Source organism: Haliotis asinina, chromosome 8, assembly GCF_037392515.1.
Source record: "Haliotis asinina isolate JCU_RB_2024 chromosome 8, JCU_Hal_asi_v2, whole genome shotgun sequence".
Lineage (NCBI taxonomy): Eukaryota > Metazoa > Mollusca > Gastropoda > Lepetellida > Haliotidae > Haliotis > Haliotis asinina.
The window spans coordinates 56,205,165-56,228,073 of NC_090287.1; the positions used below are offsets into that span (position 1 = coordinate 56,205,165).

At 39.6% G+C, this 22,909-nt stretch overlaps 1 protein-coding gene across 2 annotated transcripts; it reads left to right on the plus strand.

The window, feature by feature from the left end:
- Positions 1-18: 18 nt before the first annotated feature.
- On the plus strand, positions 19-22,598 carry LOC137293733 (CLK4-associating serine/arginine rich protein-like). Of its 2 annotated transcripts, none has more exons than XR_010957494.1 (19): positions 19-82; positions 1,118-1,261; positions 1,997-2,094; positions 2,673-2,771; positions 3,371-3,453; positions 3,806-3,890; positions 5,341-5,471; positions 6,004-6,100; positions 6,474-6,552; positions 7,349-7,422; positions 10,906-10,947; positions 11,557-11,745; positions 12,335-12,730; positions 13,294-13,452; positions 14,568-14,617; positions 16,224-16,284; positions 16,812-16,870; positions 17,255-17,418; positions 19,505-22,598. XR_010957494.1 is itself a non-coding variant. In XM_067824444.1 (19 exons), the coding sequence occupies exons 2-19, from the start codon at positions 1,163-1,165 to the stop codon at positions 19,587-19,589; spliced, it is 2,046 nt and encodes a 681-aa protein (XP_067680545.1). In that variant the 5' UTR covers positions 19-82; positions 1,118-1,162; the 3' UTR covers positions 19,590-22,598. The 2 variants fall into 2 exon arrangements, 1 of the variants encoding a protein (XP_067680545.1); XM_067824444.1 differs by having other exon boundaries at positions 14,568-14,613.
- The last annotated feature ends 311 nt before the right edge of the window (positions 22,599-22,909 follow it).

Genomic DNA, 22,909 nt, shown 5'->3' on the forward strand with positions numbered 1-22,909 from the left:
CGTATAGGAAAAGCAAACGTAACAGAGAAGTTAATGGATGTGTAATGGCGGCAGAGAAGTGCTCGGAGGCAATAAGTAACAGGTATTGCGGGCATAATCGTGTGCTACTTAGCTCCTTCTTAAATCCGTAGCCATGCAAATTTAAATATGCGTGTTATAGTAACCTAGTACTGGGACATTGTTGCTTTCATGTTTCCAACATATTTGTATGCGTGTGAACTTCGACGGTAACATCAGATCCATTACCGTGTGCAACCTAATTACTGAAGTAGCCCTGTTGTGGACAGTGAGTGTACAAATATAAGGATATTTTGTAGTTATGGTTTTGTTGTTGCCAACTGATTTAAGTGTTATTGATGCATGTATCGAAAGAGATGAATCTGCAACAGCGTAATATCTTATGACTCTCGTGACGGATTACGAGATGCTGTTGTTGCCGACGATGGGGTCGGTATTTTTCAGACTCTTTGCACAATTATGTTTGTTGATCCTGAACGATGTTTTGGTCCCGTTAACCTAACCGAAACGCCACGTATATTGGAATACTTTTATCTAGGAGCAGATGGAGGAACTGAGGATGGTTATCAGGCTGTTTGTTATGTTATGCTGCTCAGATTGATGCTCATGCTGTTGATCACTGGATTGTCTGGTCCAGGCTCAATTATTTAGAGACTGCCACCATATACATGTAGCTGGAATATTGCTGAGTGCAGCTTAAAACTAAACTCACTCACTGGAAGAGGTGCATGAATGACCCCAAACTATCTTAGTTTTCTGACCTGTGAAGATCTGGGCTAGAGTTGATTTTCAGTAACCTGTGCTTGTGGTAAGAGGAGGTGACTAAGGGGATCAGGTGGTCTAACTCACTGACATGGTTGAATCATGTCATCATATCCCAATTGTGTAGGTCGATGCTCTTGCATCACTGGATTGTCTGGTCCAGACTCGGTCATTTACAGGCTGCCACCATATAGCTTAAAGATTGCTGAATGCCGCGTAAAACTGGGCTTGCTCATTCAATCTTTGTTTCCTTGGCCTAACATATTGAGTTTTAGATGATGCAGTCTGCTCACTGGATATGTGTCTGAGAAAATGTTAGATACGTTTGTGATTGCAGATGCTGTTAGATGTTGATGGTGCTTGGAAAGAGTGAACAAGCATCATGTGGCATGAAGCTCGCAGACAGGAGAAGAAGATCCGAGGTCTTATGGTTGACTACAAGAAGAGGGCAGAAAGAAGAAGAGAGTTCTATGAGAAAATTGTGAGTCAAAAGCAGTTTAAGAGATACTGTATTTTTGAAGAGATTGGCATTACCTAAGTAAGATTTTGACTGACCCTCGAGATCAGGGTTATTTCAAAGGAAGGTCTGTGTTTGTTTTGGATCTTCATTAGTGCAACATTCCGTATTTTTTTCCTAGAAACAAGTATTTTATACTGCCCTTGGTAAAAAGTTGGTGACTGATCATTAAACTGGTATTGCCTTTTAGATTCCCATTAAAATAGATAGAGGAACAAAACTTTCTGTCCCACAGTTTTCTTCATGTGTTCCAAAATTTAAGTTATGTCATTTAACGAGAAAACAGGGATGTCAGTTTAGCCTAATGGTTCAGGTGTTTGCTTGTCAAGCTGAAGACAAGGGTTTGAGTCCTAACTTGTGTACAATGTGTGGAGCTCATTTCTGGTGTCTCCTGCCATGGCTGAAAGTGGAAGAATACCTTCACTCACTATCTTGAAAATAAAGTAACTTGAGGTATTTCTTGGCATAGCTTCAAAGTTGAAATGGGTCTGGATCTATTCACATGCAGTGAAGACACTTTTCCTTATCAACTAATATTCAACTGGCAGCCATCATAGTCTACAAAGTCAAAAATGTATTGCCATTTCTGGTGTCCTCAGCGATGATAGGTTGGAATACGGCCAAAACGGTGTAAAACTATGTTCATTCACTCACTCATTGAAAAATGTATTGTAGTTTGTTTGACAACTTGTATTGCAGAAACTAGACCCCACCCAGTTTTTGAGGGTCTATGGAAGGCCATACAAGATACACCTGGACCAGGCTGTTGCCATGGCAGCTGAGAGTCCACAGAGCATGTAAGGATGCCTTCAGTACCTTGTAAGGGGCACTGATGAGCCAGTCATCTTGGACCCCACTGTTTGCAAGACAGAGTTGCTTCCCTTAGACAATCCCAAATTCTAAGGATGACAGTTGGTTTTGAATTCAGTTTGCCACAGTAAAATGATGTTATTTGTCAGCACCATAACCCATAGCCTGTTGCTTAAGTTGACGCACATGAATTGAATTACATTTATTCATTTATAAATTTATATTAATGTGTATGAATTCTGACCAACTTTACGCTGTTTTGATAAATGCTTGTCTGTTAAGTAAGTTGTCCCTGAAAAATAATGTGTGCCATCTTTGAAATATAAAGGCTTTCTGTTTTCCTTTCAAATATTAGATGGCTGCCTGCATGTGGGCTTGTGTTATACTCCAGCTGTTGTAAAACAATCTCATAATAAGGATACTGAACATTTCGATTATCAACTGATTAGCTCATGAGAGCACCAAGAGATAAGTTGACAGGTATATCCATTCATATAACTTGGACAAGAAAACATTTTGCACTTCAGTGATAATTTGATATTAGCTATATTTATTTTGTTTCTAGGATGCCTTGGCAGGGGCACCGTGACAACATGATCGACAGGTTTGATGTTCGAGCTCATCTTGATACAATACCTGAGCCAAAGAAAACAGAACCAATTAAGTAAGTGCTCTTTGAGTAGCAGAATAAGGAGATAAATCAACACTGTTGGTCTTTCATGCAGATCAGATACATCATATAAGGCTTTATTGACTCAGTGTTTTCATGTTTACATTATTGTGTAAAAGAGCTGGTTCATTTTGATGGTTAGATGCATAAATATTTTATTGTACTTCTCAGATGTATTATACAGATGCACTTTGTATTTTACAACTGCAACACATTATTGTACAACTGTAATGTTACAACTGCCAGGCTTTGCAGTACTGAGACATTACAGTACTGATTTTACACCAGCGAAACATTACAGACCTGCTTTTACACCTGCCAGACTTTACAGTACTGATTTGACACCTGTCTTACTTTACAGTACTGATTTGACACCTGTCTTACTTTACAGGACTGATTTGACACCTGCCAGACTTTACAGTACTGATTTGACACCTGCCAGACTTTACAGTACTTTGACTGACACCTGCCCAACTTTACAGGACTGATTTGATAAATGCCATAATTTACAGTACTGTTTTCACACCTGCCAGACTTTAGAGTGTTGATTTGAGATCTGCAAGCTTACTGTTAGCTAATGATTTTTTTTCCAGGCTGAGTCGTGGTGAAGAGGATGAGGAAAGAAAAGCTAACTATGAACGATACCGAACACTTGTGGAGAGCGAGTCAGCAGGATGTAAGTTCTAGGGCGTCACACTAAATGGTTGTCAGATAAAGACTTGGTTAATGCAGGTCTTAGGATCCCAATTTCTTAGATAAATCCAGTCAGTCCACTAGATTGTCTGGTTCAGACCTTATTACTCAGAGATTGTCATCCTGTATTTGGAATATTGTGGAGTGCTGACCAGGCAATATTTGATGAATGTATCTATTGATGCAGCTTGAAAACAGTAACATGGTAGTGATGTACTGATGTTGTTGATAAGACAAAATGTTCTGATGAAACGCTAGGTTTACAATAAAACAGATTTTTGGAATAGAGCTAATGGCACATTGTGGTGAGCTCCCTGACTGACTTTTGTTTGCAGTGACTGAGGAACAAGCTCTTCACCAGATCTACATCGATGAGCAGTTCGGACCTCCGGACAGAACAGGGGAGGAGGAGAAGAAAAAGTGAGGAGCTGTTTCATCTTAATACTGTCAGCTCATGCAAGATTATGGACTGTGTGATACATAACTTTCGGTATAATTTTAACCCTTTTGGGGTAAAAGTGATTTGTATTCTTCGAAAGTTTGAATATTGGCATTAAAGTAATAACAACCAAGACTACTATGGCTGGCCAGTAGGTGTTTGGGTACCAGGATGTATTTCCCTGAATTTCAACATGTTGGCAGTCTGCTCTAGAGATACAGTCATCCCTCGCCATAACGCAGGTCTTGGGGTCCACGGATGACCCCCCGCATCATTAGACATCCGCGTTCTAGTACCTATTACATAATGTGGAACAAAGGCCAAGTAATATCGTATTTTCCAAGGACATAACAAAACTGCTCTTTCGTGTATTGTGCCCGTTGGTTCTCTCCGCTGGTTCAGGTTTGATGAATACAAATGGGATTGATTTTAATCAAATAAAATGTGTTTTCTGACACCATACGTTCTCGGATGACTGTGTTTAATCGCGCTATATCGCGATATGTTGCATCACAGCTGACATTGTGAGTACTCGTCGTAACTCGGCTGATGGCATGTCTTGTCTTTCAGAAGTTACTACTATGATGTTGGTATGATTATTACTGAGAAAACCCTGGCATGTTTTAAAATTTAAGCAACTGAAACACATTGAATATGTACGATAAACATGTCAGTTGCCATCCGCACTGAATTTCACTAGTTTAGGTTATTTACCAGAGTGCAACAGCAGATTTTGGGAGTCATGGATTACCCTGCTGAATCCATGGTATCGCAAAGTGTGTTATTGCGAGGGATGACTGTACTTAATTTGAATCAGCATAGTGATGTATGTTTATAATTTATTTTGACTTCAGTGAAATCCTTTTAATCCTCAGACCTGATCCCAGTCGAATCCTAAGTGAAAGACAAATTTCCCATTTCCGATAGAATAATGTCCAGGGTATAATATAAAGGTGTTTCAAACAGTAGCTGACAGTGAAGTTTAAATAATCAGAATATGGCCTAAAGGTGTTTCCCTGTATTTCTTGAACAGTTGGTAAGTGGGTGAAGCATTTGCTTGTCATGCTTAATACATGGGTTTGATTCCTCAGCCTGGGTAAGACTACAGAATACCGAATACCGTCTGCCATCTTTGAAAGCATGCAAGTTAAACCTGAGGTTTAGGGTTAGGTTTGGAGAAAAGTTTAGTGTTTGGGTTAGGGTAACATGACACTAAACAATATGACTGGTAGGTATCCACTATTCTGTAGGTGTACCAAAACCTTTTTCTGTTGTCCACCATGATATTACTAGAATATTGCTGAAAGCAGCATAAAATTAATGTATCTCACTGTGTTTGGTTTATACATGTGGATGCTGAAGTCTGCACTCTAGAAGTCCAGAAGTCTGGGATTGTGAAGACCTACATGATGTAGTTTGTGTAATTTACAGACTGGCAGACAAGAAGGCAGCCATTGGCTACACGTACGAGGACAGCTCCGCAGCTGGTGGTGAGAATGGAGAAGAGGATGGAGAGGAGAGTGATGAAAGCAGTGACACAGATGTGGAAACCGCAGATTTAGGTGAGTTTAGTTTTACCAGCATTTGTTTTATGAAGGTGCACAGAGTCTAGAAGGCTTCCTGGAATACTGAGGAGTGTAAGGAGTGGGTGAAGCCATTATGCTAGTAATGTGTTGATATATCATTCATCAGAGAAACGGGGACAGTAGGGTAGCCTAGTGATTAAAGCCTTTCCTCACCATGCAGAACACTGGGCTTTGATTCATTGCTGGAATATTGCATAAAACTATATTAACACTCTCATGAGAGAAACGAACAGGTACCAACCATCATTAGTAAATCAGTGAAGTGATCTTGTTGTGCATATTTTAATAACAGTCTTTGGCATCTCAGCATTGAAGGAATCTCTGTTTTCTGTGTGGGGTTTCCGTTAATGAATATTTCTGATAATACTCAGGTTCATGTTATCTGACCTGTGGAAGTGTCCCTAGACCTTCCTATGAATAGGTCAGCATTCAGGTAAGAGAGGTGATTGTATACTGTGATATCTATACTCATTGCTATGCATTGTGACAAACAGTGATGCTGTTACAGATGTTACGCTGGATGTGGATGAGCTGACTGTGGAACAGATGGTGCTCATTAATCAGTGTGCTGAAGCATATGGCATGAAGCAGGACGACTTTATTAGGTAGGCTGTGGTTCAGTATCAAATATGTATAGGGACTATGAGGGCTTTGATATGCAGAATTATGCCCCTTGGTTGACCCAGAGTCCTATGCTTATTGGTTAGGGTGACAGATTCGCCTGTCTAATGATTCTTGGTTTTTAAGCACCATGCATATGTTTGTTGGTTTCTCAGACATACACATGCACACATGCATGTAACACATTCATACATTTTGCGGTAGAAGTATTATAATCATTAGCACATCATGGAACCAACCTCAGCACAGCTCAGCTCACCTGAGCAAGTGGTGTAAAATCCTTGCTCTCTCACATTTATGCATGAAGTATGAATACATGTAGCAGTGACTTTATTCTGAATCATCGGGTGTGTTTAGATTGCTGAGGAAAGACAAGGAGGAACTGGAGGCTCTGAGACAGGCTAAGCTTCTAGAAGAGGAAAAGGCCCAGTTTGCAGTACGTACACCTACCTAAGGGGATTTTGAGGGTGTATAGGTGATCTGAAGCGAAGCTTGTGGCATAGAATGGGTAGGGTCTGGATTAGGGGACGCAGGCAAACAAATCTTGTACCAAATCTACAGTGTAGAGTTGTGTCCCTTTGGCATGACAGAATCCTGTGATGGTAGGTTTGAATCGCTGTCATATATTCTTGGACCAGCTACATATGCAGATCAGTGTGTTTGCATTATTTTATGTAGTCCTTCCATTCTCTGCTATTATGCCATGTTAAGAATGGTATACTGTTCAGATAGCATTAAAACGTGAACAGTTTTATTCACAGTGGTAGCTTGTGTACAGATTGTGTACATTATTTGTGCTCAAGCTGTCAACCACTTGATTGTAAAATTTCATTCCTTGTTGATTCCTCAGTGATTGTAACTGAATTTCAAGATTACAGTTCCCTCAAGTTTTATTTTTAAAAAAATGTTTAAAAAACAACATTTTAACAGAGAGTATGATCCAAATAAGTAACAATATGTGTGTCCAGATTGGGTGTTTTGTAGATGATCTCATTAAGATTGGGGTCAGAACTGATTTTCTAATTGAGTGTTTGTTCTAAGATGAGACTACTAAATGGATTGGGAAGGCAGTTTGACACACATAATTCATGCCTTCATATGCAAGTTACATAGATCAGTGTTCATGATATCAGTCACTGGTTGTGGACTCAACAGTTTACAGACTAAACAGCAAAAAATCACATCTTACCACAAATCTAGAGGTTTTCAGAATCCCTGTTTCTTTACTTCAGGGTCGGAAATCTCGAAGAGAACGACGAGCATTCAAAGACAAACGTTTGCAGGGAAGGAGAGTAAGCCCACCCAGGTTGGATGTTATTTTTGCTTCCTACGAGAGAAAGTTCACAATGTACAATTGACAATAACCTATGGGTATTCCAAACTAGCTCCCGTGTAGACTTTGCTAGTAGCAGTGCTAGTAAACTTTGCTAGACCAAATTGATTGGGTTTGGTTAATTGCCGGTTTTCATTGTAGTCTGACAAAAAAAATGATCAATTACTGGATTGTCTGGTCCACATTTGGGTAATTAAACGTCACTGTCATGTAGCTGGAATATTATTTAGTTATGAAACAAACAGCCACATGCAGTAAGCACTTTAAACTTCGTTACTCTAGCTGTTAGAGATTTTTCTGTACTTTTGACAGAGATAAACAATAGAATGACCATTCATATATTATGACCCAAATTTCCTTCCACAGGAGATCACGATTGCATGAGAAACCTGCAGTGTAATTTCATGCTATGCTGAACATTTTAAATACATCAGTTACCATGACATAACAGTTCAAGAAATTAACTTTTCTAATTTCTGTTATTGAAGCCGGTTAGCTATACATTTCACACACAAGACACTTGTTATTTCTCATTACAAGGTGAAAAGTTAATAAATGAGATAAGTAGATATCTCTGTCATGTCATTTTGTCAATGACTTGAAGGCAGTTTCAAGCTCCTTGGCAAGAGACAGAGATGAAACTCTGAGGTACATTAGTTGGCTTCTCAGTTTACTTTTTTTCATTAGTTTGGCTGAGAAACTATTGTTGAATTAGTCAGTTTGTTTATGAGCCATAATCCTTATGAAAACACCTACAATAAAAACATTTATTATTTTCTAACAGCATAAATCTTTTAAAAGTTTCATTGATATACAGCAGGGGTTGAAAAATCCCATCACCCGATGCCCAGGACAAGTCAGTTTTCATTTTGGGCAATTAAATAATGGTATCATATTTGTCTGTGACCTACTAAATAATTTTGCCTGATTGTTTCAAACTACACATAACAGTGTATTCCATTTCACGCCTGCCTAGAGTGTACCTTTATGATAATAAAGTAGAGTTATTTTTCTTGGCTTTTGATCACTTATCAATAAATAGTCCTCTAAACATTAAATTATTCCTTATCCTGACTCATGTTTATTATGCTTATCTCCTCCCTTTTGTGAAGATAGTGGCTGCTAACTGAGTTTGGGTGGCCTGTGAACAACGAAGTTGGAATTAGAGCTGCTGCAAGATTTTCAGTTCCTCGTGATTTGATTCCTGACTCTTTTGATCTGTGGGTCAAAATTCAAGCCAGGATAAAACAAGGTCAACTCTTTCTGTTACCACCACGACAGTGGTAGTGTCTTCTCGGTCTGCTCATTTCAGTGCAGGATTTGACCAGACGAGGATGTCTACAACTACACCCTTTACAACGGTTCCAGATTCAGCACCTCAACACCTTGGATCGGATAACCTCCACATAAACGCATGTCACATCCAAAGTGCATGCAACATCATGGCTCACCGCAATCCACGTTCATGTCTGGATCGCATGAAAGCCTGCTTAAAACATCGAGGATATTCTAGAGCTGCGAAGGAAGTCACCTTAGCTCTATGTAGATCTACCCGCACCTACAATGATGAATGGATGCAGTTTGAAACATATGCCAGGAAGAAAGGCTTCACTGCAATGAAGGCCACACTTCCTCAAGTAGTGGACTACTTATGTCATCTCCAACATACCAGAGGACTGAAAGGTTCTTTACTCTTGACATACTTGGCAGCACTCAGCTCTGTTATCACCATGAAAACAAGCATCAAGCTGGAACTACTTGCCTTACTATGTTTGTCCAAACTGGAAGACCATCAATGCCGATTTAAGGCTCCAGCTTGGGATTTGAATGTTGTACTACAAGAACTCACGAGTGATGTCTGCGAACCACTAGACTAGACATTGCTTGCATTATTGACACAGAAAATGCAGTTTCTATTCGTCCTCGCAACAGCGGCACGACTGTCAGAAATACATGCTCTGGACTTCAGTCGCACACAGTTCAACTTCAGTCATCGTGAGATTGTACATCTAGGACTGAGATGGGATTTCATCTCCCAAAATCAACTGCCTGGACAACTGGACAGACAATTCCACATCCCAGCATTATATACAGTCCTTGGGTCACGTGATACTCAGGATTTATCATTATGTCCAGTCAAAGCATTGAAAGTATATCTCCAACTAACTAAAACACGGAGACAAAGTTTCAAGCGCCTATTCATCCCAATATCTACTGAGACACCTACAGAAGTATCCTGCAAAACTATGTCAATATAGATGAGAGCTGTTCTACTGAGGGCCTACAAAGCAGCAGGACTTGAACCTCTGCGAGCTTCCAATTCACATCAAGTGAGAGCCTTGACATTTGCACTACATTGGAAATTGCTCGCTAGCAACTATAATGGAGGGCTGCTTTTGAAAATCAATACCGTGTTTGCTAACCACTACCTATGGGACACCGCAATATAGGACGTCACTGGCATTCATCAGTTTGGGCCTCATGTTGTCGCAACAACTAACAGTTCCACAAAGGCACTGAATTTCACTCACCCTTTTCATCATGTGACTTGTTGATGCTCTATGGAGTATAATTGTTGAAAGTCATGCACATGAAAGATTACGACCTTGTACTTGAAATGACGATACATGTACATGAAGATGGGTTGCGACTTGTCTTGATAGAAATCTTGGCATACAGTTGCATTAGACACTAGCAGGACGCTAGCAGATCTATATATAATCACGTTCCAGTCAGTGAATGCTTCACAAGTAGACAAATTCGACGCGATGTGATCCCCCATCTCAATGTTGAATGTTTGAAGAACAGGACCGAATTACCGACATTATAGTTCCCGAAGTGGGGGAGTACTGGATGTACTTATATGGCAGTCAACAGAACCCAGTGTGGCCTGTCGGATTTTATAAGCATAATAAGAATGAGTCAGTATAAGGAAAAATATGTAATTTTCTGAATAAATTTGATATTTTATACTTATCCTGACTCATGGCATCAAGGCCTATCAACCGCTCCTCTCAGGCATGCTGAATTCACATTAACTCTCATGCTGGGCTTATGAGGTTTCGGGGAAAGTGACAAGCTAGGTTGGTCATGTGACCTTATTGGCAGGAAAGGTAAGCTTCAGGTGGGTGAGTGCATTGTATGTCTGCTTCAATTAGATTTGAACATCAAGATATTTCAAGTGTTGTACTATCTTTGTGAAGAAGTGAAGAGATAAGCATAATCAGCATGAGTCAGGATAAGCATAAAATGTCAATTTTATTCAGAAAATTATATTATCAAATACCATATTGATTTGTTCTGTCATAATTACATTATCAAGATTATGTCATAAAAATCACTGTAAGTGGGAAATTAGTCAGGACAGGTTACTTTACCCTCTGGCAAGATTCTATTTTGAACCTGTGTACAGACATGACTTGCTGACTCATTCACATTTCTGTTTCCCTACTTTAGCTATGCTGCAAGAGACAGTCCAAAGTATGAACCATACAAGAGGTAGGTGTGCTTACATCATAAACCTTAAACATACATGTCCCATAGAAATCTTGGTTAGAATTGTCTCTCAGTAACACATGCCATATATCTGGAATATTGCTAATTTTGACTTTAAACAATAAAGAAAGATTGACTCTGGTGATGCTTGGGCAGAAGAAGTGTCCACAGCTCCATGCTTGTCACTGGAGTTAAATGATGGGAGTGTGTGGCTATAAAGTGTGTAAAATAGTGACCTGTAGGTATTTTCCTTGTTTTCTTTGTGGCATTGCTGTAATATTGCAGAATGTGGACTATACCAGTGTTCACATTCTTTCAAGTTCAAAAGTGAATATCCTCACAGAGATGAACTATACTGAAGAGCAAAACAAGTGCAATTTTTTTAAAAGAATGAATGTGCTTCAAGTCTAGGTTCATGTCTTTGTCTTCTGTTCAAAAACCTGACAAAAAGCCAGAGTTGCGTGTCTTTTCCTGTTAAGTATATTTTGAAAGTTAAAAATGTGGTTGGTATTTCTCATTGGTCAATTAAGCTTGCCATTCTCAACCTGGCCTGAGTACTGTGTTTTGCTTGAATGTAGTATAATAATTTAAGGTATTATCGTACCATTTCAGGTCCTCTTCATCTTCAAAGTCAAGGTCAAGGTCACCTGAAAATGTTGGGAAGGTCATGTTTATCACATGTTTCGGGGACGACAGTGACCACGAGGGGAAGAACGTTGTCGTGGGACCATCATTGCCAACTAATCAACAGCACCAATCTCGGACTCATAGTGACAAATCTGATTCAAAGAGACAATCATGGTCGGTTCATCACTTTATTGCTCAGACAGTGGGGGGTGCCGAACAGCAAAGCTTTACGGGCATTTGTAGCCTCTGGTTTACACTTTGCCATTAAAACCGTACCATTATGGGTACAATGAAGACTTTGTTAGTTGTCCCTCATAGTAGGTAGTCGATTCCAATGACTTGAAGACCCAGGTCAGAGATTGGAGAAAGGTACCTAGAACTCTTATGGAGCATTGTATCAAAAGAGATTTTTCTCTATCACAGCATGAATATGTTGTTTCCTTTTTTAATGAGGATTAGGGAAACTGGAATGCTGAGTGTAGACCGGCTGTGCTGACGATATCTCAATCAACTGTACTGCCAGTTGCAGATTTTTTTGTTTCAGATGACAGAGAATGACCATCATGAGAATTTTGAAACCTTTCTTAGCTTGGGAAGAAGTGAACTTTCATATGTGACATTTTTTGGTTGCCATTTGTAATTTCAGAAGGAAAGTTTGTAAATTTAATTCTGCTGTCCAAAGCTTTATGTAGAAACAGGTGGGATAGAGTACACAGTTTTTTCTGTGCTTGTGTTAATGAAATTGTGTGATGCATATTTGCAGCTCAAAGAAATCTTCATCAAGAAAGCATCGATCCCGTTCCCGATCAAGGTCTCGGTCAAGGTCAAGATCAAGGTCGTGGAATCGTAACAGAAGGCGGCGCTCTCCCTCAAGGTCACCTTCATACTCAAGGTCACGGAGGTACTCGAGGGAAAGACGACCATTATCAAGAGACCGTAAATCCTACTCTCGTTCATCACCGAGACGATACATGGATAGAAGGAGGTATGGAGACCGGTACAGACCAAGGTCTAGGTCTAGGTCAAGATCAAGGTCACCAAGAAGGCGATCTAGGTCAAGTTCGAGATCTTCAGCAAGATCAAGAAGTTCTCGGTCGAGTTCCCTGTCAAGCTCTAGTTCAAGATCACGTTCCAGATCAAAGTCCAAGAGCAGGTCAAGGTCAGTACATTTCCTTTTCTGTTTTAGGTGTATCCCACATTGGGTTTCTGAGGGTAAGAAGTATCCATACTTGAACTTAGAGTGGAGTAAATGCGTACAGAGATGGTTGACATCAAACTCTGACTCAAAGGCTGCTGAAGTTGTTCTCAAAGTTACGTCTATCATTTCTATTGGGTTTTCTCTGCTTGACCTCTTTGGGATTCTGGGTTAGAATTAGTTCCCCCAAACTTATGTTGGTCTGCAATGTCTGAGTGAACATGTGATCAGGTTCTGGGTGGTTACGTTTCTTTTATTCCAGTGTATTGTCTGGTTAAAACTTGATCTTACATAGATATTGTCATGTAGCTGAAACATTGCTGAGTAGAGCATCATTGTGTGACATTAAAGATCTTGCTCTTTGTAACAATTCAATGTTATTATTTTATTTTATCTTACATAAGATTTTTTTTACTGTAGTTCTACTTTCAACCTTGAAATGAATGCATACTTCATAATCAATTTCTATTGCATCTAAATGTTACAATCTAAACAGACATCTGCATGTGATAAATTTTTCATGTTAGGTCCAAGTCACGTTCAAGGTCAAGGTCACCTGCTCGAGTGGTTCCAGTGACACAACCAGTGAAGAAGTACCGCCGTAAGAGCCTGTCATCAAATGAGAGTAATTCCGACAATGAAGATGACAATGACAAGAAAAGCAGCACCAGCTATGGCCATAAAAGGTACTTTGAGAAACATCATGTCTGTATAAGCTGAGCAGCAGAATTTTCTTTGTTCATGGGAACGCAACTTGCCAAGTCATCCAAGGCACCACAGTTTGCTGTGCAGAGTTGTGTCCCTTGGGCAGGTCTGGAAGCTGTGGATTGGGATCCCGGCTTTCCTCTTTGTGTGTTGTGGTAGTCAGTACTAGTCACTACAACTATGCCAGTGGGTTTCATCAAAGTAGGAATCATTTGAGAGCGTCATCACTTTTGGCATTCCTCCCACATTTAGCAGTGGGGTATCCTTGTGGTTGAAGTGTTTACTCGTCACGCCGAAGACCTGGTTTGATACACCACATGGGTACAATGTGAAACCAATTTCTGGTGTCCACTGCCATGATATTGCTGAAATATTGCTAACAGCGGCATAAAATTGAACTCAATCCATGTTTAGCTCACGAGCTGTGATGTAACTGGAATGCTATCTGAAGAGGTGTTTAAGCCTAACAAACTAAGGGCAATATTGTGTTATTGTGGCTTGTTCTGTCAGTAACTCTTCAGTACGCGTAGTGTAGGTGACATAACTAGTCACTTCCCTGACACTAATACTAGAACTCATTTCAGCTAAGCTTGATGAAGACAAAGTGCATGCATTTGCCAACTATTGTTTCATATTTGTCTCATGATAACATAAGAGGGGCAGCTTAGTGATCAAAATGTTTGCTCGAAGATTCAGGTTTGATTCTCCATATGGGTACAACTTGTGAAGTCCATTTGTGGTGTCTTCTGCCTTGATATCACTGGAATATTGCTAAAAGGGACTGTCAATAATTTATGCCTATTTTCAGAAGAAGCAATACAATGTGAACGACACTATCTAAAACTTATGAACGAAGTAAGTGGCACCACCCCACAAACCTGTCGCCCACAAAATCAGTTACTCCCCCTCTTCCCCATCTTGTCATTTTTAAGCACAATTTTCAAATACGTTACTTTTATATACAAAATTCAAAACCCAACACCTCCCCCTTCTTTTTCCAGAATAAATTGGGTGAAATCCCCACCCCTCTCCAGCTTGTCCCTAAGCAGCATTAAACCATACTCACTCGCTCATAATAATTTTTGTTCCTTTGCAGACCGACCCAGCCGATCCTCTTCTCTAAGAGTGCTGCTTTGAACCAAGTCAGTAAGAACCATTTGACTTTCAACTGAGTCTTTGTGCCCCTTGCAAGCAGTTAGCTTCTTACCCTCCACTCACACAGTTGTCGTGACTCCAGTGCCCTACCTTGAGTTTCTATGTTAAGGTCTGCACTAGAACACAGTGCACTGTCTGCCCTGGGGGCCAGACCAGCATGCTGTATGTAGAGACCGTCGTGTCTTGGATGACATGCTAGTGAACTCTTGATTCTCACACATGAATTGAGAATAGGCTGGTTTATGTGTTTTGTTTCTAGTAGTTCTTGTTCTTGATCAAATGTGTGTTTGTTTAAGATGACTTCAAATATTTTGTAATTTTTTAGTAAAATAGTGGTATAAGATTAATATTGGTATGTATTATATATTTGATGTTTTCTCCTGTTTGTAACAAATGTATCAGTTGATAATAGGTTGTTGTGGACAAGTAACCCATTCATGTTTTTGTGAAAAAAACTTTTAATTGCTTCAGAAATATTGTATGATGTTTATATTGATTCCCTTCAGTACAGAAAATCTTTTAATTCATGGAGCATTATAATAATTCATTCAGGGTCCTGATCCACAAATCTTTCTTTCATATTGCCATGACATTCATAAGCCTGTAGTAAAGTACAGAGTTAAGTTAGGTTGTAACGTTATAAACACTTTGTGGATTGTAACCCTGGAGTATTGTACCTTACCTGAGTGTAATCTATCCCTGGGTTTCGGCCCTGTGTAAGTACTATGTGGGATTGGTTTCAAATCACATATATAGTATGTGGAAATGTTTTTGGACCAAGCCCCACCTGTGTAGTATGCCACACCAATGGAGTAAGTGGGAATGTTTTCAGCCCCACCTATGTAGTATGCCACACGAACGTAGTAAGTGGGAATGTTTTCAGCCCCACCTATGTAGTATGCCACACCATTGTAGTAAGTGGGAATGTATTCAGCCCCACCAGTATAGTAAAGTGGAATGTTTTCAGCCCCACCAATGTAGTAAGTGGGAATGTTTTCAGCCCTACCAGTGTAGTATGCCCCACAAATGTAGGAAGTGGGAATGTTTTCAGCCCCACCAGTATAGTAAAGTGGAATGTTTTCAGCCCCACCTATGTAGTAAGTGGGAATGTTTTCAGCCCCACCAGTGTAGTATGCCCCACAAATGTAGGAAGTGGTAATGTTTTCAGCCCCACCAGTGTAGTAAAGTGGAATGTTTTCAGCCCCACCAATGTTCCATCTTTGTAGCATGTGCTGATATTTTCAGACCTATTCTGAGTTCGGGAATGTTTTTGTTTGATCTATGCTGTAGGCACCACTTATGTAGTATGTGAGAAGGTTTTTGACCTCAACTTTGAAATGGCCGGAATGAGAGTTAACTCCCCCCCCACCTGATCATGTTTTATGTTTAAAGCGATTGTTGTTCCCACTTGTGTACAATGTGGAAATTGATCAGGCCCCTAGATGGAATGCCAGCCTCCACCTGTGTATAATATCCTGTTTGTGAACCCGAGATCGGCCTTAATGTATGCAGGGCATGAATACCCACCTCACCTGTGAAATATATGGGAGTAGACTGTGGGCCTTGTCTACGTATAATCTAAGAGTGGGTGTTTCAGGTGAAGATGACTCCCCAGGAGCGACTCAAGCGCAAGATGCAAGCTCAGCTCAACAAACAATGTAAGTAGCTCCTTTGCTGTAGCTCAACAGTATGTGTGCATTTGCACTCTAACTCTGTGTAGTGTAGTTGTCCTCACTTTTACCATAATTCAGCTAGCAGCCTAGTGGGCAAACATACAGTAACTCAGTGGATGTTGTAGAGGGCATTTATAAAATAACAAGCAGAGTCACCCTTTAAATTTTATCATAGTTCCACTAGCCATCAACAGGATTAACACTAGAATGAAAAATGCTCGGGAAATAGTCATGCTGTAGAAAATTTCACTGACAATTATTAATGACTAGATATTAATGCGTTGTTTACTCCTTGTATTTTACATGAAAATGGCACTAGAGGAGCAGGCAGTCAAGGTTTGTCTTGAACAGAGGTATATGTTGAGGCAGTTTCATACACTTTGGGTCACGTCAAATCATGAAGCTGTCTGAAGATGCTGTCATGGTGTCACAAGATTTTACTTCGTGTTGTTGAAAAATCTGTAATGTTTGTGATGTTATGGTAATATGCTGATGATGAATGTTTCTTGTAGACAAGGCCGACAAAAGGGCTGAGACGATGCGGATATCTAAAGTGGAACAAGAGAGAATGGTGAGTTGGATGACTCTAGTCATAATGGACAAGCAGATAGTCCCACCTGAGATTTAGATTTCCCAACAACTTGAAATGATAGACAGACAACTTCAAGGATTGGGAGCTCAGACTTGGTGACTTTGTTCGACTGCATTTTTTCCCAAGTGATCCAGACAGATTAACAGACTATATCTGTCTCCTGTTATAAATACAAAAAAAAAATGATTGTTGTTTTATTTCATTGTATCCTAGTAGTGTAGATATTCATGATGGCGATCAGTGGATGGTTCAGACTCGATTATTTGCCAGACAGTATTTGCGAAATTGCTGAAAGTGGTCATGAAGGTTCATGAAGTGAGACTGGATTTGTGTGATGTAGCAAGTTTGTTTGTCTAATTTCAGGACAGAGAAGAAGATCTGCGTTCACGTGCAATGGAGATGCGACGCCGGGAACGAGAAAAGAGACACAAAGAGATGGAGGAGAGGGAGCGGAATGCCAGGTACAACAGTGACAGCGACAGCAGTCGGAGTCCCAGCAGATCACCACGACGTTCACGAAGAGACAGGTAGGGTCTTGTAGGGTTTTGTCAAGTTTTTGACATATCACCCAAGCATTTCGATGGAATATGTTAATTTTCAACTTTATTATTTTTTAATTTACCCTATCTCACATATTGTACTCTCGCTCTTTAATTCGATGAATGAGTGGAAACAAAATAACTTGTGAACGTATCTTGGCCTCAGGTCCAAGCTCCCACCCTCCAGGTTGTCCTCCTTGGACATCTGGCGATTTCTCTCACGAGAGGCATGTGTCATGCTCCACTACCTAGTCACATGACCATTCCTTAGTGATCATTCTCTCTCTTGTCACTGCTCAGTGCAGCAGGTAATTTGCAGACTGAAATTTTTCCTGACAAGAATATGGGAAAGAAAGAAACTTGGGATCAGCATGCACTAGCAATGTCATGGGAAGGTCTAATCGCAGTGCATTCCCTCCAGCAGCTCGTCTACCCAGTGTTAAAGAAGCAACAGACAACCAAACAAATAACACTCATCTTTGTTTGAGCGGCATTTTAGAAGTTGAGGTGTACAAATAGGACAAATTGTATGGATAACAACTTCTTTATTGCGTGTTTGGCCATTTGTGAGAGATTATCAGCTTTTGACATTAGGAGAGCTGTTTACTGTGTGGAAATCAAAGAAAGATCGACGACTAGCATATAGGAAGTAATATGTACTATGTACACAAGCAAATTGTTACTAGTATTACACATTCACTATGCCCTCCTACACCCTTTTCCAAGTGGCCTGGGGGAGCTCCCCCATTCTGGTTGAATCCCAGGATATCTGTCGAGGCATTTCTTCACCCACTTCTGCCTCTGCTCAGGTCATTGCAAAGTTTTTGCATCATCTTTGTTTAACTGAGAAGTTTGGCATGCGCCCCTCACATACTACTAACAAAGAGTATGGGAACATCCTAAAATTTGATAGTCACCAGTGTCTTTTTATGCGTTCTACTCACAAGTTGCCGAACATTTCTGTGATCTGTGAATATGTTTATGTACAGGAGCAAGGGTCATTTGATGTTGTTCTGAACTGAACATTATATTAGTGAGGTTCCAAGGCGTATCATATTTATCATTTAATCAATGGTATCTGTGTGTGTGTTCTTGAAGCAGGAGCTGGCCAGACCATGATCCTGCCAATTCTAGGGAAAGCGAGGTTTACTTGCTGAACTGTGTCCCTTTACAAGTTAATGGCTGCGATGAAAACCAGTTTATTGCGAGCTCCTATCTCCCAGTATCGTGGTTATTACATACGGGGTTCCATGGATTAACCCATCACATACAAGTTACATGGTAACAGAAATCCTTTGTGCATAGATCTCATTAGTTAGACATTATGAGACTTTGTCGTCTGCACTGACATACGGTATTCCATGACCTGCAGGCCTACTAAGGGATAAATACAATACATGAGATAGGATAACTTTGAAAAATTGAACATTTTAACCATAAATTGTATAATTATTATCTTATCCTATCTCCCGATGGATGCCCACCCAGCCTCCCCACTATCTAGATATACATTTACTCCAAGCGCGAGAATGATCACTAAGGAATGGTCATGTGACTAGGAGGTGAAGTGTGACACATACCTCTCCCAAGAGACGGCGAGATGTCCAAGAATGAGGACAAGATTGAGGGTGGGGGCTTAGAATGAGACCAGAGGCCGAGATAAGTTCACAAGTTTTTCCATTTACTCTCATTTGTCAAATATGAGAGAGAGAGAGAGAGAGAGAGAGAGAGAGAGAGAGAGAGAGAGAGAGAGAGAGAGAGAGAGAGAGAGAGAGAGAGAGAGAGAGAGAGAGAGAGAGAGAGAGAGAGAGAGAGAGAGAGAGAGAGAGAGAGAGAGAGAGATTGGAAAAGTATACGATGTATGGTTGAAATTTTCCATTTTTGGTTATGTGTTTAGCACACATGTCCAGGCTACTAGTACATGCTCATGGTGACACATATCTCATACTTAAAATCATGATCAGTAGACTCTGGCATTAAACTTATTATCATTAATCTAATTCTGATCTTATTTTACCTGGAAGACAGGAAAATTATTTGACTTTTGAGAATGCAACATGTTCTCTTTTTCTAGGTCACTGACACGATCGAGATCACGCTCAATATCAAGGTCAAGGTCAAGGTCAGTGTCCCCTGCCCGTGGATTGGTTTCTTACTAAGGAGAGCAGGATGTTGGCAGAATCCTGGTAAATAATGGATTACGAACAACGAGCCGTGACAATAATAACAACTGCAGTGTGGACACTTTGTGAGGTTTTAAGGTTTAATCCAGTCACAGCTGCCATAGACATACAGCACCACTTATTGCAGTTGTATTTACTGTTTGGGCAAGGCGTAGCACAATGTGTAGGGGACACACATTAACAGGTGAAACAGAAGTGTTGCCCTAATTACACTGGCTATATGGCAAGGTGTATATATTTATATTACCTGAACAGTGACAGTTCTTCATGGCTTTCCTGAGTGTATTAGCTTGCTAAACTGAACAATCATTGACAATGTGTGCTTAAAGAGCTTTGCTGTCAATATTTTAAGTTAAAGTCAAGAGAGCTGCATTTAACCGCCAATGGGAATGCTCTTTGTTTTCGCTGTGGGTGAAGTGCAGTTTTTATGATTGGATTTCTGAAAATATATTGCATTGCATTATGTTATTTGAGGAGGTTTTTTTTTATTTACAAAGGAATGTAACTTTTTGCATCAGAGATCAGTCTAGAGTGAGTCTGTCTGTAATCAGATGAATAATTTTGGTTGATATGTTTTTTTTAATAATCTTAGGAAAAATACAATTGCAGGCACCAAATGAAAATTATATATTTTTGTGACAACTGTTTTGATTTTATGTCAGTTTTGGTGTAAATCAGGTATGGTTTTCAAGAAACTTACTTTTTGGGACCACAGTGAACTATTTTTCTCATTTTTGTGACATTCAGCATTTATATTTCACCTGAGAATGTGTACGAGCTGGCCAACGTTTGACCATGTGTGTCAATGTACCACTGAGGCTGGCCACAAACCTTGTGCTTCCTTATCATGTTTGTCATTCTCTCTGAGATTGTGGTCGAACACCAAGTCTAGCAGAAAAATAGGGCAGTGTACCAAAAAACGTCATTCTGCTCAAAGTGTCCAGTGTATTTCACAGTGCCATTCAACTACACATTTGTAAATCATAATGTGTTATTGTTTATAGACGAGGTTGCATCTTATGAAATTTGTGACTTATCTCTCTTAGAAGAATTCATATTCATTTCTCATCAAACACTGATCTCTGTTTTTAGAAGTGTTTGCCGATTTATGAGTCATAACCTTGGTTACCATAGACTTAGGACAGTTCAGGGCCTCCATTCACGAAGCACTAAGGTGATCATAAGTCACTAAGGTACAGTGCAATGTTAAAGAATGGGAGTCAAGGTTAACCTTAGTAAAGGCCGCTTCCTGAAAGGAGCCCCTGAAGCAAGGTAAAGTATTTGTCATGATACAAAACCTGGCTGACGGGTACTATAGCAGTGCAAGCCAAAGTGTCCTCACCTCACATCATGAAGGGTTGAAATTGAAACATGAAAGTTGTGTTGGAGATGACTGCCCATGCATTTTGTCTTGTGATACACGTATATGCATAGATAGATAAATATGCATGTTTTGCATGCACACAGCATATGCAAATACAAATAACTGCTGGAGAAAAGAGATCATTGTTATCTGAACCACTAGCAGGATATGTAAATGTATGCACAGTTAGTGTTTGATGCATGACTTGTTCCATGTATTTGTTAATCTTGAATGTTCTAACTGTATTGTTGGAAGGACTGATAAAGGCATACTTTCACACTAAGGTTTATTCCTTGCACAGCAGAAAGATAATGAAAACTGGTGAAGAATTTTTGTTAACTTTTGCAAATTATTATGCAGTATTTCCATGAAATCCATCTATGCTTCATTTATCAGCCATTATATTCTTCTTGCTATTCAGAAGAAGTTAACAAACACCAACCTTTTTTATTTGACCAGTTCTGTCGTGTTGACAGGAGGTATATATACTGAACAACAAAAAAACCCAATTTTTTTTTGTCAAGTTGTCACATAGAAGATATAAACATGAACACTTTTATGAGATTTCATTGTTTTAAACTTGCGTTTCTTTTGCTGTTCAGTATAGTACAGTCAGGTGTTCTTTGAATCTATTGATAACGGTTTACGATAGCAATAATTGCAAGAATTTCTTTGTGCCATCATGTTGTTCTTTATCTGTTAAGTGCTTATGGAAGATAGGGCTAAACATAAAGTGACTGATTTGTCTTTGTTCCGACTGCAGGCATCTTACATGAGGCTTTGACATTTTAAAATAAGTTAAAAACATCAAGATCCATTTTCACTTTAGTAAGTGCAGTTATTGGTAGTTCACTTTCCGTGCTTCCAAAGCTGATAAGTTCTGGTTTGCTGAGTATCATGTCAGAACGGTTTATAATTATGCCATACAATGAAACTGATTGAATATTAGATTATATTTAAATATAGTTTTAAAGCCTCTGTGCTTTGCACTTCTTTGGTAGTTTCTTGGTTGAAATGATCTCAACAGTCTAGTTAGTATCAGCGTATTCAACTGAAGGACACTTGGTATATATGACACAACATTTTCTAAAGACCAACAATCTTTAAGCAAAGGTGTGCTCCTTAGGAAATATTGAGCTGTATGTATAGAGAACAGCAAATGAAATGCAAGTTTGGAAAAATAGGAATGTCATTAAAGTAAGCATTCATGTTTATGTCTTCTGTTTCTTGACAAAAATTCAGAGTTGCATTTCTTTTGCTGTTCCGAATATTCAAAATCAAATGGTAATCTTTGAAGTGATTATAATAGACCATGAATTGTCAGTTCATATTTTATTTAGTGTGGTGTGGTGAGAATATTTAGACAGTAGCGTAAAATGTCGTACTTCACCTCCTGCAGCATCCAGTAGTGTCTGGTTTAGGTGGAGTGGTAGCATTCCATGACCTCTCTCTTATCTGTACTATACTTCAAGGATGGCTGACAAAGTTTGATTGCAAGCTCTGAACACATCCTTGTCACACATCCTGCTGCAGAGTGTGTGTCTATGAATATGACCCTGCTCCACTCACACATCAACTGCTGTGGTGTTGTCTGATGATAAAATAAACTGTCTTGCTTGATATCACTGAGTTTGTTTATTTTCACTCTTTTGAGGTTCTGTGACTGCAGAGTTGTGTCCCTTTGGTAGGCTAGTATGTATCATATGAGCCCTGTTTGTGCTGATTTCTCTATGTTCTTCAACACCACGACACAAACGCTTGAAAAAAAACAGACCTGAATGACTTCTAATTTCTTCCAACATCTCACTAAAGAGTGCTAATCTATGTTTAATCAATTTACACATGCAGGGCTGACTGGCTTTGTGTACTGGTTCCTTGTGACAAAGAGTGTGGGTTCAACTCTTAGATCAGGCTCAACCCAACAAAAGGAATA

What these genes read in the sequence shown, in the direction of transcription:
- LOC137293733 (XM_067824444.1), top strand. Translation starts at nt 1,163, where the DNA reads ATGTGGCATGAAGCTCGCAGACAGGAGAAGAAGATCCGAGGTCTTATG. An exon ending in GGAGAGCGAGTCAGCAGGAT is followed by an intron (nt 3,454 to 3,805) that starts GTAAGTTCTAGG and finishes TTTTGTTTGCAG; the next exon opens with TGACTGAGGAACAAGCTCTT. An exon ending in AGAGTGCTGCTTTGAACCAA is followed by an intron (nt 14,614 to 16,223) that starts GTCAGTAAGAAC and finishes TGGGTGTTTCAG; the next exon opens with GTGAAGATGACTCCCCAGGA.